This window comes from Chiloscyllium plagiosum, unplaced genomic scaffold (genome assembly GCF_037043375.1).
Source record: "Chiloscyllium plagiosum isolate Xiang-an unplaced genomic scaffold, Cpla_swu_hap1 HiC_scaffold_13, whole genome shotgun sequence".
In the NCBI taxonomy this organism is placed as follows: domain Eukaryota; kingdom Metazoa; phylum Chordata; class Chondrichthyes; order Orectolobiformes; family Hemiscylliidae; genus Chiloscyllium; species Chiloscyllium plagiosum.
This window is the reverse complement of record NW_028270151.1, coordinates 40,589,091-40,601,601: the sequence shown is the minus strand read 5'-3', so window position 1 is coordinate 40,601,601 and position 12,511 is coordinate 40,589,091. Positions and strand designations below refer to the sequence as shown.

The 12,511-nt window shown below is 41.3% G+C and overlaps 1 protein-coding gene across 2 annotated transcripts in view; it reads left to right on the top strand.

Annotated features, from left to right (window-relative positions):
• The first annotated feature begins 371 nt into the window (after nt 1-371).
• Nucleotides 372-12,511, top strand: part of LOC122555979 (chloride channel protein 2) — a 624,753-nt gene continuing 612,613 nt past the window's right edge. The window contains exon 1 of one of the 2 annotated variants that reach the window (XM_087993551.1): nt 372-1,150. In XM_087993551.1, coding sequence (XP_087849677.1) covers nt 1,100-1,150 — 51 coding nt within the window. In that variant the 5' untranslated portion in view covers nt 372-1,099. The remainder of the gene's footprint in view (nt 1,151-12,511) is intronic. The other variant, XM_043702310.2, reaches the window with a different exon arrangement.

Sequence of the window (12,511 nt, the reverse complement as noted above, 5' to 3'; positions counted from 1 at the left end):
GTTGGATCAAAGGGTTTGCTTTCATGCTATTTTAATCTATTTTTCTATTTGAAGTTGTAACTACTAGAGTAGATAAGGAAAACCAGTAAATATAGCACACTTGGATTTCCCGAAGGTATTGGATAAGATGGCATGCAAAGGGATCCATTGGCAAGTGAAGCGCTAATGAAATTGGGATAATATCTGAGCATGAACAGCGGATTGGTTAATACTTAGGGAACAAAGTGTATGCACAAATAATTGCGGAAGTAGAAGATGTGGTTGTTTTTGTAACTGTAGAGAAACTGAGAAATGTCAAAATTCCAATGTTCTGTTAATTTATTTAAGGACTATACAGAACTGACTTAGGACCATTGTGCGTGCTTATAGAAGATTTTAATGAATAAAGTGTAAGTTTCAAATAAAAATATATATTTGTAGCTGTCACAAGGATCGACATTAAACCCAGCACTGGTTGTGGTCAATCAGCTCAATTTGACGAAATACGGATGTATGCTGCTTGCTTTCTGCAGCACCCTGTGGGATCATCATTTGGGGCTCTTCAGCAAAACACTGTGACCCATGCAATTCAGGCTTTCAGCACAAGTCCGAGCGGTGCCGTCCCCACTCTCAACAGAGGCAGTGGTTCACATTTGTTCTTTTTTAAAAATGGGTTAATTATCCTTGCAATTAGTATCATGGCAATGTGATGACAAACACATTCATGCTCTATTGCCTGAGAATATGCGCTGCTTCAATCCGCCACAAAGCCCTCAGCACGTTCCTCCTGCAGTTGTTGCTTATAAATATCCGGAACTCAGTGCTGTCGACTCTGATTAAACGATAAGAGGCTGGGGGTGAGGCAGCTTCATTCCGGATCGCTCACAGTCCCACTGGCAGCAGCTCATTGCAGCGGGCTCTTGTGAAGGGAGCTGACTGTGTGAAGGAGGAGCTGTGCCCGGGGCGGATTGCCCTCTCAAGCCGGGCTTGGTGTGTGTGTTTCGGGGGGAGGGGGGATTGACAGGCAGCGTCTCCCCTTCCACCTCCACTGCAAAAGTGGTGCGCTCCACAGGCCCCGCTGAAATTGACGGAGTGCTAGTTTCCCCTGGCTGATTCAGAAATGGCTGGAGCCGAGACAAACCCGGGCGCGCTCCAGTACGAGCAAACTTTGGTAAGCACTTGTATTTTAACCATTTTGGTCCCGCGGGCCAGTGTGTTTTCAGCGTCACGCCGTCGCGATTAGCGGCTGGGCGAACCGCCTCAGAGTCTGGCTTTAGTGGTTCGCTGTCGATGTAGTTTCCCCTTCGGCTTTTCCCGGCCAGCAGGTCTAATCTTACCCGCTGGCTGACAGTGTCCCCCCTGCACCGCGAACACGGAGACTATCAATGGAGGAACAGCTGTATTGCCAGATGTAAATGCCAGCCGCAGTGTATGTGTGGAGAACGCGCGCTCTTTCTCCATTAAAGTCCGGCCTTGATAATTTGTGAGGAGTTGAAATATATCAAACCCATACAGTTTAAAAAAAAAGAGATGTGTTGTGTTATTCTGGAGTCAGCTCATTTAGTGGAGTGATGAATAATCGTGTCATTCGCACCAGCTTTTTCAGCCCTGTATGTCATTCATTACTAAATTGTTTTTGAGATTTTGAAAGAAAAGTAATTGAAACTCACGAACAGCGCTCTTTCTCAAAATCTATGATGGTTTGCCTCAAAGGCCTTGTCGAAAACTAACAACCACTGGTGTCACTAGGCTGAATTGATGGGACCTCTTCTGAGCAATTAATTTAATGGGGCAACCTCAGGACTGCACTGGGTTGGAACTTTCACTAGACTTTTGCTTTATTTGCTGTGCGTCCATAGTCATTCGTGAGAAGCGACCGTTTCAAATGCTGTCCAGTATTGTGATCTGGTGAAGTAACAACTGTATTACTAGGGAAAGTACTATTACATTAACAGACACTGTACGAAAGCCTCTGCCCCCTATAGTGTTGATCAAGAAGGCCAGGCCAGTGTTTGTCAAAATTAAATCTTTGGATTGTCCCAGAAAGATTTTTCAACTAAAACATGCCATTCTGCTTTTTCGCTACTGGCCACAGAAACGTCTGTCTGTACCTCTGACTAGAGAATCCCCTAACACAATTGATCTCTTGGAACTCGACGTACCCCTTGTTGCATGAGAGCCAATCTCTATATAAGCTGTACACCCAAAGCTGTTTATGAAAAGCAACCATGAAAGGTTGACAGACAATACTTAGTATTGATTTTTGCAGTGAGTCAAAATAATAGAGAATTGCAGCAGAAATTCTGCCATTCCCAATTCTTCAATGATTTGATCAACATTAGACCATTCCTAACTAATCCCACTGTTTAGAAGCAGGGACAACCCCAATATGTGTATCTCCAGTATTCTTCGTCAAGCTATTGTAGTAGGTATTACCAGCTTAGCTATTTGGGCACAATTGGGATATGGAAACATAATATTCTTTTTCCTTTTTAGCTCATTATCACACCTATATAGTACATTAACCAAATTGGTCACAAACTTTCTGTTATTTTGGTTTATTTTCAGACTGTCAGATGATTTAAAACAAAATACTTGAGTTACTTTCCAGATAATGTCTTGTTTCACCCAAATCACATGTCTGTCAACCTTTCATGGTCGCTTGTCATAGCCAGCTTTGGGTGTACAGCTTATATAGAAAGTGCTTGCAAAAGTTTCAAATGCAGTTCAGGCCTCAGGTTATGTAGTTAGACTAATTGCTCAGAAGATGCCCTATTGGTTGTTCCAAGGGATATTCATGGTTACTGATATTGAGTGAAACTTTTGAGGCAAGTTATAGAGTCACAGAGAAGTACAGCATGGAAACAGACCCTTTGGTCCAACCCGTCCATGCCGACCAGATATCCCAACCCAATCTAGTCCCACCTGCCAGCACCTGGCCCATATCCCTCCAAACCCTTCCTATTCATATACCCATCCAAATGCCTCTTAAATGTTGCAATTGTACCAGGCTCCACCACTTCCTCTGAAGCTCATTCCATACCCGTACCTCCCTCTGTGAAAACGTTGCCCCTTAGGTCTCTTTTATATCTTTCCCCTCTCACCCTAAACCTGTGCCCTCTAGTTCTGGACTCCCTGACCCCAGGGAAAAGACTTTGTCTATTTACCCTATCCATGCCCCTCATAATTTTGTAAACCTCTATAAGGTCACCCCTCAGCCTCCGACACTCCAGGGAAAACAGCCCCAGCCTGAACAGCCTCTCCGTATAGCTCAAATCCTCCAATCCTGGCAACATCCTTGTAAATCTTTTCTCAACCCTTTCAAGTTTCACAACATCTTTCCGATAGGAAGGAGACCAGCATTACACGCAATATTCCAACAGTGGCCTAACCAATATCCTGTACAGCCGCAACATGACCTTCCAATTCCTGTACTCAATACTCTGATCAATGAAAGAAAGCATACCAAACACCACTTTCACTATGCTATCTACCTGCGCATCCATTTTCAATGAGCTATGAACCTGCACTCCAAGGTCTCTTTGTTCAGCAACACTCCCTAGGACCTTACTATCAAGTGTATACGTTCTGCTAAGATTTGCTTTCCCAAAATGCAGCACCTGGTATTTATCTGAATTAAACTCCATCTGCCACTTCACAGACCATTGGCCCATCTGGTCCAGATCCTTTTCTATTCTGAGGTCCACCTCCAATTTTGGTGTCATCTGCAAACTTACTAACTGTACCTCCTTATGCTTGTGTCCAAATCATTATGTAAATGATAAAAAGTAGAGGACCCAGCACCGATCCTTGTGGCACTCCACTGGTCACAGGCCTCCAGTCTTCTACCTTTGAGCCAGTCCTGTGTCCAAATGGCTAGTTCTCCCTGTATTCCGTGAGATCTAACCTTGCTAATCAGTCGCCCATGGGAACAGTGGCACCACGTTTGCCAACCTCCAGTCTTCTGGCACCTCACCTGTGACTATTTTGACACAAATATCTCAGCAAGAGGCCCAGCAATCACTTCTCTAGCTTCCCACAGAGTTCTTGGGTACACCTCATCAGGTCCTGGGGATTTATCCACCTTTATCCGTTTCAAGACATCCAGCACTTTCTCCTCTGTAATCTGGACATTTTGCAAGATGTCACCATCTATTTCCTTACAGTCGATATCTTCCATATCTTTTACCACAGTAAATACTGATACAAAATACTCATTTAGTATCTCCCCCATTTTCTGCGGCTCCACACAAAGGCTATCTTGCTGATCTTTGAGGGGCCCTATTCTCTCCATAGTTACCCTTTTGTCCTTAATGTATTTGTAAAAACCCTTTGGATTCCCCTTTTTGCACTCCTGATTTCCCTCTTAAGTATAATCCTACTTCTTTTATACTCTTCTAAGGATTCACTTGATTTATCCTGTCTATACCTTACATATGCTTCCTTCTTTTTTCTTAACCAAACCCTCTTTAGTCATCCAGCATTCCCTATACCTACCAGCCTTGCCTTTCACCCTGACAGGAATATACTTTTTCTGGATTCTTATCTAATTTCTGAAGGCTTCCCATTTTCCAGCTGTCCCTTTACCTGCGAACATCTGCCTCCAATCAGCTTTCGAAAGTTCTTGCCTAATACCGTCAAAATTGGCCTTTCTCCAATTTAGAACTCCAACTTCTAGGTCTGGTCTATCCTTTTCCATCACTATTTTAAATCTAATAGAATTATGGTCGCTGGCCCCAAAGTGCTCCCCCACTGACACCTCAGTCATCTGCTCTGCATTACTTCCCAAGAGTAGGTCAAGTTTTGCACCTTCTCAAGTAGGTACATCCACAAACTGAATCAGAAAATTGTCTTGTACGCACTTAACAAATTCCTCTCCATCTAAACCTTTAACACTATGGCAATCTCAGTCTATGTTTGGAAAGTTAAAATCCCCTATCATAACCACCCTATTATTCTTACAGATAGCTAAGATCTCCTTACAAGTTTATTTCTCAATTTCCCACTGACCATAATACAATCCTAATAAAGTGATCATTCCTTTCTGATTACTCACTTTCACCCAAATAACTTCCCTGGATGTATTTTCGGGAATATCCTCCCTCAGCACAGCTGTAATGCTATCCCTTATCAAAAACACCATTCCCCCTCCTCTCTTGCCTCCCTTTCTATCCTTCCTGTAGCATTTGTTTCCTGGAATGTTAAGCTGCCAGTCCTGCCCATCCCTGAGCGATGTTTCTGTAATTGCTATGATATCCCAGTCCCATGTTCCTAACCATGCCCTGAGTTCATCTGCCTTCCCTGTTAGGCCCCTTGCATTGAAATAAATGCTGTTTAATGTATTAGTCCTACCTTGTCCCTGCCTGCCCTGACTGTTTGACTCGCTTCTGTTCTCAACTGTACCAGTCTCAGATTGATCTCTTTCCTCAGTATCTCCGTGGGCCCCACCCCACCCCTCACCTTACTAGTTTAAATCTTGCCGAGCAGCTCTAGCAAATTTCCCTGCCAGTATATTAGTCCCCTTCCAATTTAGGTGCAATCCGTCCTTCTTGTACAGGTCACTTCTACCCCAAAAGAGATTCCAATGATCCAAAAATGTGAATCCTTCTCCCATGCACCAGCTCCTCAGCCATGCATTCATCTGCTCTATCCTCCTATTCCTGCCCTCACTAGCTCACAGCACTGGGAGTAATCCAGATATTACGACCCTTGAGGACCTCCTTTTTAAATTTCTGCCTAATTCTCTGTAATTTCCCTTCAGAATCTCAACCTTTCCCCTTCCTATATCTTTGGTTCCAATGTGGACAATGACCTCTTGCTGGTTGCTCTCCCCCGTGAGAACATTCTGCACCCTCTCTGAGATCTCCTTGATCCTGGCACCAGGGAAGCAACACACCATTCTGCTTTTTCTCTGCTGGCCACAGAAACGTCTGTCTGTACCTCGGACCAGAGAATCCCCTAACACAATTGATATCTTGGAACCCGACGTACCCCTTGTTGCATTAGAGCCAGTCTCAATACCAGAAACTTGGCTGTTCGTGCTGCATTCCCCTGAGAATCCATCACCCCCTACATTTTCCAAAACCGCATACCTGTTTAAAATAGGTATATCCACAAAAGACTCCTGCCCTAGGTGCCTACCTCTCTTACCTTTTGTGGAGTTAACCCATCTATATGACTGTATCTGAGACTTCCCCCTTTCCTATAACTGCCATCCATCACATGTTGTTGTTGCAAATTCCTCATCGTATCGAACTGTCTCGCCAACCGATCCACTCGATCTGATAAGTTTCGTATCCAACATCATTTATGGCAGATATAATCCTTAGTAACCCTTAAACTCTCTTTAAACTCCCACATCTGACAAGAAGTACATATCACTGTACTAAAGTGCCATTTTTGTTCCTTTGCAATCTACAGACCCAGAAAATAACACCATTTTATTCCTCTACAAAACACTGCCCCAGGTTAAATTAATAGTTATGGCTTATATTTTAAGTTTAATCAAGAGACATCTCTCCAAAAACATATAATCAAGAAAGAACCCAGTCTACTCACTACTGCAGCCTTTCTATTGGACACTCTTATGTTGAACAACTCTGAGGAAAATGCCTCAGAGTTACAATTATGTATTTTGACAATGGTGCTTTTGAAAGAGAAAACTGGCATGGTTTCGCATCAACAGTTAATGTTTTCTCTGTGCCTCTTCCTTACTCTCTCCTCACTACTTTTTTGCTCCTCTTCTCTTGCACCTTCTTTCTCTCTCTCATCTTTTTTTTTCTCTTCTCTCTCCTGTCTTTGGAAATGGTTGATAATGATAGCTAATAGCTGCAAATAAAATGGAGAAGAATAAAAGTTCAGAAATGACTAGCAAACAGAAAAGTGTTGTAATTGAGACAGTTAGGGCGTTAGACCCTAAGCATGCTGTGTTATGAAGGTAAGGATAGCCATCTGCACCTGCAGCTTACTATCCGGTGACTTCTTATTCATGATCTCGTCATCATCTGTATGTGTCCCTTCAAAGAAATGTAAAAATTGGATTTGATTTTGCATTTAATCTTGTGACTGTTGATAGTGAGCAAAATCCTGAGTAAACCGCTTGCTGGCCTTCAGCTGGTTGGTAATGGTGCAAGATGACTAATATTTTTGCAAAGTGAAGCTTTTTTTTTTGGAGTCATGTTGAGGATGAGTGCACTGAATTAGAAATTGTCTTTTTTGTTTAGTTTGGACAATGGACATAATGGATACATTTATTTTATTGGCTTCATATGTCAAGTAATATTGCCCAGAAGCTTTTTCTGAGATGTCACTTTTGCTGCATATTTTTAACAAGTCACCTGAAGGAATGGATAAGAGTAATTTATTTTTGTAGCACCATTTCTAATGCTGTCTCCTCCGGTGAGGTAAGTTTGTGTGGTGCTGCTAGGAAGGTGCTATGTGAGTGAGGGCTCCACACAGTGTGTATGTCATATAAAATAAAGTAGATGGGACCAGGAGGTTACAGAGGGATATTGCAGATTGTGTAAAACAAAGCTAAATAGATTTTAATGGCAGCAAGTATGAAGTAATCTACATTGGACTCAAAAGATAACTCACAGTATTCCTTAAATGGTGAGAAATTAGAAAATGGTAGAAGAACAAGCAGTTTCTTTATTAATTCTGTTGTGGTGTATGAACATTGTTAGGTAGGCCAGCATTTGTTTCTCATCTCTAATTGCCTGTGAAAGCTGCCTTTTTCAATCCCTGCTGTCTGTGTGGTGTAGGTACCCCATAATGCTGTTGGGAAAGGAGTTGCAGGATTTTGACCTAGTAACAGTGAAGGAACAATAACATAGTTTCAAATCAAGGTGATGTGTGGCTTTGAGGGAACCTTGCAGGTTGTGGTGTCCCCTTGCATCCAAGTACATAAATCATTAAGAGCGAGCAACAGTCAAGATCATGGACTACCAGCCTTTTATCTTGAGAGCCAGAATGCAAGAAGAAAGATGTGCTTCAGGTGTGTACAGCTGCGGTCAGGCTCAATCTTTAATGCATTCTGTTTGTACTGCACTTTGGAAAGGATATATTAGCTATGGATATGTACAGCATAGATTCACCAGAAATGGATTGGAGCAAAGAGGGCCTAATATGAATACGAAAGCTGAAGGAGGCGATCTTGATGTGTTTTAAAAGCACTGTATCAGCTTGCTGATTCCTTGTACTTTTAAAAAGGCAGATAATGCATATCCCAGGGACTATAAACTAGTTAGCTCAATGTGTACTAGTAGAAATAATCTTTTCTCAAAGAGGCAATGGAAGTACATTCTTGAGATTAAAAATATCAGTAGTCAGCATTGCATTCAAGAGGCCAGGCTTGATGAGCCTTATTGAGGAAATATCAGTAGAGTGCAGAACGTTAATACAGTAATCTAAATATAATTTTAAAAGGTCTTTGAGATGGTATTACATTGTAGACCCATGGTTAAGGCCAGCACATGTGGAGTCAGGGGACTTGCAGCAGAAAGGATAGCAAACTGGCTGCAGAACATATACTCTGTTAAAACCCATCACTCACACCATAAAAGATGGGGAGTGACATTTCCCAGGGATCACATGGGCTGCTGTACCATTTACATCAATGATGCGGGCTTTAATCAAAAGTAAAATTTAAAAATTAGTGGACATTACAAAATTAAATTGTGTAGTTAATACAAAAGAATGTATCATTATTAGGATATTTTAATAAGCTTATAAGAGGTATGCAATTGGCAGATGGATTTCAATGTAACTTTTTTTTTTAAAATTCCAAACAAATTACTAGTTCTGTATAAAAATTGTCTGTCACTTGCTGCTTCAAGCTGGGATCTCTACATCCTTCCTGGTGGTCTCCGCAAAGTATTCCACACAACCCATGAACACAGTAGAGGAGAGATGATAGCTCAGCTGGAGTCAAGCATTGATTGGAAAGCTTCTTGATTCTCACCCATTGATTAAAACTGCTCTTTGTGTAGAGCAGATTTATTCAATTGCAGATTCCCTCCTGAAAATCTGCTTGAGAGTACATCCATCATGGAGGTGAGCAATATTCTGTCAAAGTTTGCCTCTTGGTCCAGGCTGATGAGGCAGGTATCCATCCACCATTCCTGCTCAATGACTATTGTATCCCTGAGTAGAGTGAGCCTTTTAGATCTTCCTGCTGGTAAAGTTCAGGGCTGGTCAGGAGGGATGACCACCAGCGCAGACTTGACCTGATTGGGAATGACTTTGGACAGAATATTGTAGTCCACGTTTATCATTGCGATGGATCTCCAATTTCTCACTTCCCCTCCTCCCTTTCTACTTGTAGTTGAGGATGATGGTGTCTTTCCAACCAGATACGCTGCCAACCAGAAACATATTGTTGTACATCTCTAGCAGTTCCTGGCCCTCTGACAATTAATGCAACTCGGCCAATAAGCCTTTGCTTCCAGGACTTCTGTTCCCTTCAAAGGACTTAAAGCCCTTCATCAGCTCCTCCAGAGTTAGCAATTTGTCCAGACTCTCTGACACACTGGGCCAAAACATCCTAAGGTGTGATGACCAAAGCGCATCTCTAAGTGGGACCTAACTAGGGTTTTGGACAACTGCAGCATAATGACTGATTCCTTATACTCCAGCTCTTTGAAAAGAAGGCCAACATTCTATTAGCCTTCTTGACTATTTTTCTGGCATTGTAAAGAGCTATGCACCCCTGATCCCCAAATCTCATTGGATGTCCACTGTTTTTAACTTTGTGCCCTCTACAAAAAGTTCTGATCTATCCTTTTTTGGTCTGAAATGGATAGCCTCACACTGGCTTATATTAAATCCATCTGCCACAGCTTTGCCGATGCACCTAATCTGTCAGTATCCTGTTGTGATTTTATGCTGTCATCAACACTGTCTACAATGTTGCTCACTTTGTGTCATCAGACACCAGATAGGAACGACTGGAAGGATATGTTTGTTGGTTTCACATTTTACAGTGTGACATTAAAGCATCAGCTGATCCTCAAAATGGCTTTACTGAGTCACCTTCTTCCCTTAGGCAGTGGATCACTGAGCTTCCACTGTGTACTTTCTGGAAAAATAAATGTGAGCTCATCTCATTATGCTCCGCAGATTCTACGCTGGACAAATATTAGAGGCCTCTGAGACCAAAGTGAGGCTTGCTGGCTTTTTATTTGCTTCTAGTAAAATGGGGTAGAGGAACTCTATTTGAGGATACAGATTTAACTGGCTGAGGGATGATCTTGTTCGAAAAGAGAAGGTTCTTCAGGAACTTGACAGGGTTAATGTTGACAGGATGTCTCTCTTCATGGGAGAATTTAGGACATAGTCTTAAATTGGCATTCTGAGACTGATGTAAAGAGGAATTTCTTCTGAGGTTTGAGTCTTTGGAACTCTTTGCCACAGAGACTTATGATGGTAGGGTCTTTGTGTGTATTTGAGGCTGCATATATGTATGTATGCCAACAAGTGTACATCAACCCTCCAAAGAGCATCCCACTGCCCTATCCCTATAGCACTGCATTTCCAATTGTTAACATACCTAACGTACATATCCTTGAACACCTATGGGTAATTTAGCATGGCCAATCCATCTAACCTGCACATCTTTGGACTGTGGGAGAAAACATGAGCACCCGGCAGATACCCACACAGACATGGAGAGAATGAGCAAAATCAACACACAGTCACTCGAGGGTGGAATCAAACCTGGGTGCCTGGCGCAATGAGGCAGCAGTGCTAACCAGAGTTACCATGCCGCCCCTGTGAGCAATATCAGATAAGCCATGATCCTATTGGATGGCAGAGTAGGCTCGTGGTCCCCAACAACCTACTCTTGTTCTATTTCTTATGGTTTTAAATTGCAAAGAGTACTGATTCGGGTTAATACGTTGGTTTTTTGATTAAAAAGCAAATCAAGCATTGAGCTTAATTTCCAGAGGAAGAGAACTGAAAAACAGAGTTTGTTAAAATTGTATTGTGTCTTTATTCAATCTTTGTATGGATCATTCTTGTCATCCTATAAAAAGGAAAAAGTCGTAATTGGGTAAGTACAGAAGTCTTCACTGGACAAACGGCTACCTCTGGAGGAGTGATATTAAAACTAAAGGAATGCAAATATATTTATTTTGAAAAATGGCTGAATAGGCTAGAAATCTTCTTCAGAGAAGATTAAGTGGTCGTCTGATCAAGATTATGATGGACTAGTGAGACAAACAGCAAAGATACAGGTGTGGGGTTACTGGATGAGCCACACACTGGGAGAAAGGAATAAGCTGATGTGGCTAGATGAAGTTGATTTTTGAAAAAGCTGACGTGAATTATAAATAGACATGAATCAATTGGACTAATGGTTTCTGTACTCTACACCCTGCAAGTCACCGAGGAACTGCTTTTTTTTTTGCTGTATGTATAAAGAACAAGGGAAAATAATCTTAATCTTAAAATTAGGGTGAAAATATTCAGCAGCAAAATCAATTGTAATCGAAACCTGGAAGCTTTCCACTAGTGTTGTGGATGTTCGGGAAAATTAGCTTTCCAAGCTCTGATACTCTATATAGCAATACGTATCACTGGAAATGGAGCGAAAGCCAATAAAGGGAGCTGAACCATGATTTAATTAAACAGTGAAGAAGGCCCAAAAGGTGTAATCATGTTTCCAATGTTGAAATGAAGTGGGTTAGGATTCTGAACATAAATTGCTGAAGTTTAAATACAAGCTTATGAATGTTTTTAAGAATGCCGGTAATATGTTTCAGTTACAGGATCATCTTCTTCTTTGCCAATGGTCATCTATTCCCAATGCTTTAAACTTCTGCGTTTTTTTTTAATGTTGATGCTAACATTTTAAATTTAATGTACTCTTTAAAGTGATTTGACAAATTATTAGATCACTTTTGCTCAATCTCAACTTAATTTAGCAAGATGATAGACATAATTTATAGACCAATTTAAGCGCAAATTCTTTGATAAATTCTTGGCTGATGTTTCCAAGTCCTTTTCAAGTTCTGCAACATGATCACAATTGTATTTGGAGAATTAGGACAACAATTTGAACAGACTTTTGATGGTTGAACCTCATCTGTTTCGTACCTATTTATTTGCTTTTTGTTTTGAGTCTACCTGTTCATATTTGGATTCTCTCCCAACATATTTTGTAGACTATTAAACTTGCAGAAAAATAGGCCTTTTTCCATAAAAAGAGCTGCTGCTGCTCCTTGATCTTTAAAGTTTATTCTTTCTGCAGACAATCCATCTGGATTATAAATATGGACTTCTCCATTTTCAAAGGGAGAAACCACTTCAGTCTGTCTCTGTTTATGCTCCATTTCAAACAGAATGGTTACACTTGTACAAAAGAGCACAACGCGCAAAATACTTTTAACTGTTCTGGAAAAAAAATTGAAATCTGTGTTAGAATATTTTCACTGAAACTGGCAATCTTTCAAATCCATGGAGCATGTCCTAGTCAGAAACTGACAGTCAACTGATACAGTCATCTAAACATGCTACACCTGTTTTCTAC